A 2,428-nucleotide genomic window follows, 5' to 3' on the forward strand; every position below is an offset into this window, starting at 1 on the left:
CTTTTCGGCCACGTTCACCCCTGCGAGCCGTCGCACCCCCCAAAACCAGCCCCTCTCCAGTGCGCCAAGTGCTTCACATTTGGCCATTCTTTTTCCCAATGCCCCAACAAGCCCATCTGCCCCACTTGCCCCGACAATCATCGGTCAAAACCGTGCCCTTCCGCAGTTTCAAACCCCAAATGCCCCAAATGCCAGGGGAATCACCCCGCCTGGTCCCGAGATTGCCCCCAATTTATCAAACCCTCCCAAATGACCCCAGAAACCCCCGTCGTTCCCATCAAAATCGTTGACAAGGAATTCGATCCCGAAAATTCTGACGACGACTCCGACGAGCGCGAACCCTTCGTTTCTGCCCGTCAATTCCTACGCTTCATCACAAAAACCCTTTTTGACCTTTTTCCGTTCGAGAAACAGAAAATCCAATCTGTTCTCGAACATTCCGCTCGCGCTTGTCTCCGACGCGATCTAAAAATCTCACACTCATCAAACAAAATTCACTTCACTTTTGGATAAATCCACCATTTCGGTGAATCCTTCTGGCCCCCGTTTCAAAAATGGCTTCTCTGAATTTCGCCACAGTCAATACGGGAGGGATTTCTCGTAAATTTGCCTCCTTGAGACATTTTCTACACATCGACCAAATTCACATCGCAGCAATCACAGAGACACAATCCAAACGACCCGTAAACATCACAGGCTTCCACTCCTACAACAAACCCAGCCCCACAACCCGAGCCAAACACGGCGTCACACTTCTTGTCTCAACTTCACTCGCTTCATCTCAACACATCTTACCCCCCCATCTTGACCACCTTCAAGCCGTTGCAGCCACCATTCACATTAACAATTTAAACATTCTGTTTATTTGTTATTACAATCCTCCTCTCGAAACCGTCAGTACCCAACTCCTCGATTACACTTCCACATTCAGACACGCAGTCATTCTCGGAGACTTCAACGCTCGACACACCGATTTTGGTGACACAATTTCAAACACAAACGGCAGACACCTCACACGCTCTCTCAACACTCTTCCTCTTTGTCGTCTTCGAAATCAATTTCCCACACTCATCAATCACGTTGGCACATCGATCGTAGACCACATCATTGTGACCGATAATCTCACACACATCACAAACACAGACTCTTTCATTGGCACCACAGTCACCTCCGATCATCTCCCTCTTGTCTCAAACTTCACACTTCAAGGCCCCCAACCGCGACCCACGCACATCCCCATTTTCGATTTCAACAACACAAACTGGACCGACTTTCAAAATTACATCACAAACAACCTCCCACACATTGACGACACACTTGACCCCAACACCATTGACACACAAGTAACACAACTAACACAACTCATCAAACAAGCTCAAACACTTTTTGTACCCATCAAACACATTCCAACAAATCGCAAACCATTGCCCCCTCAAATCCTTGCCCTCATCCGAGTCAAACGCCGAATTTATCGCGAATTCGTGCAAACCAGATCTCCAGTCCTCAAAACTGTCTTTAACCGTCTCAATGCACAAATAAGACGTGACATCAACCAATTTCGTCTTGCCCACTGGTCAAACAGTTGTAGCTCCCTCGATTACCGAGACGGTAAAAAGTTTTGGGACAAATTCAATTCACTCACAGGCCGAAAATCTCACCCCATCCACCATTTGTCAGTCAACAACACCATTTTTAACACCCCACAAGACAAAGCAAATTGTTTTGCTGCTACCCTCCAAAACATCCACCAAGTCCCCAATGACCCACATTTCAACCAACACTTTTTTAACACAGTCACTAACAACACGCTCCGTTTCAGGCAAAACCTCCCCCGACTTGACTACGACGCTGACCTCGACCCAGACCCCGACCCAGACTTTCCACCCGACAACCCGGACTTGACCGCTCCAACCACCAACGACGAGATCAAAGCCCTCATTATCCGGCTGAGGAACTCGAAAGCCCCAGGACCAGACCAGATCAAACCCATTCTTCTCAAACATCTCCCTGACACAGCCATCACATCCATCACCACAATTTACAATTCTTGCTTCAATTCCGGTCACTTTCCAACCCCATGGAAAGAAGCCACCACCATCATGATTCCCAAGCCCAACAAAGACCCCAACAACCCACTTTCTTATCGTCCCATCTCTCTCCTCAACATTCTGGGAAAAATCTTCGAAACAATTCTTGCCTCTCGTCTCCGACACACTCTCGAAGAAAACAACCTACTGCCCCCTGAACAATTCGGTTTTCGCCCCCATCGCTCCACTTCCGACCCCACTTTCGAACTCTTCACCGACTCAACCCGGAGTGCCAATCTCGGCCAGTGCACACTAGCCGTCTTCTTGGACGTCGAACGTGCATTTGACCGTGTTTGGCACGATGGTCTCATCCAAAAATTTCTTTCCCACAACATCAACCT

At 48.4% G+C, this 2,428-nt stretch overlaps 1 protein-coding gene across 1 annotated transcript; it reads left to right on the plus strand.

The window, feature by feature from the left end:
• The first annotated feature begins 554 nt into the window (after nucleotides 1-554).
• LOC135267724 (uncharacterized) lies at nucleotides 555-1,948 on the plus strand. Its single transcript, XM_064359689.1, has 2 exons — nucleotides 555-1,608; nucleotides 1,820-1,948. The coding sequence occupies exons 1-2, from the start codon at nucleotides 555-557 to the stop codon at nucleotides 1,900-1,902; spliced, it is 1,137 nt and encodes a 378-aa protein (XP_064215759.1). The 3' UTR covers nucleotides 1,903-1,948.
• The last annotated feature ends 480 nt before the right edge of the window (nucleotides 1,949-2,428 follow it).

This window comes from Tribolium castaneum, unplaced genomic scaffold, assembly GCF_031307605.1.
Source record: "Tribolium castaneum strain GA2 unplaced genomic scaffold, icTriCast1.1 ptg000082l, whole genome shotgun sequence".
In the NCBI taxonomy this organism is placed as follows: Eukaryota; Metazoa; Arthropoda; class Insecta; order Coleoptera; family Tenebrionidae; genus Tribolium; species Tribolium castaneum.

Bases quoted from the DNA above. Each gene is read 5' to 3' on its own strand.
- LOC135267724 (XM_064359689.1), top strand. From the start codon at position 555: ATGGCTTCTCTGAATTTCGCCACAGTCAATACGGGAGGGATTTCTCGT. The intron at 1,609-1,819 runs GTAAAAAGTTTT...GCTCCGTTTCAG, and splicing joins CTCCCTCGATTACCGAGACG to GCAAAACCTCCCCCGACTTG.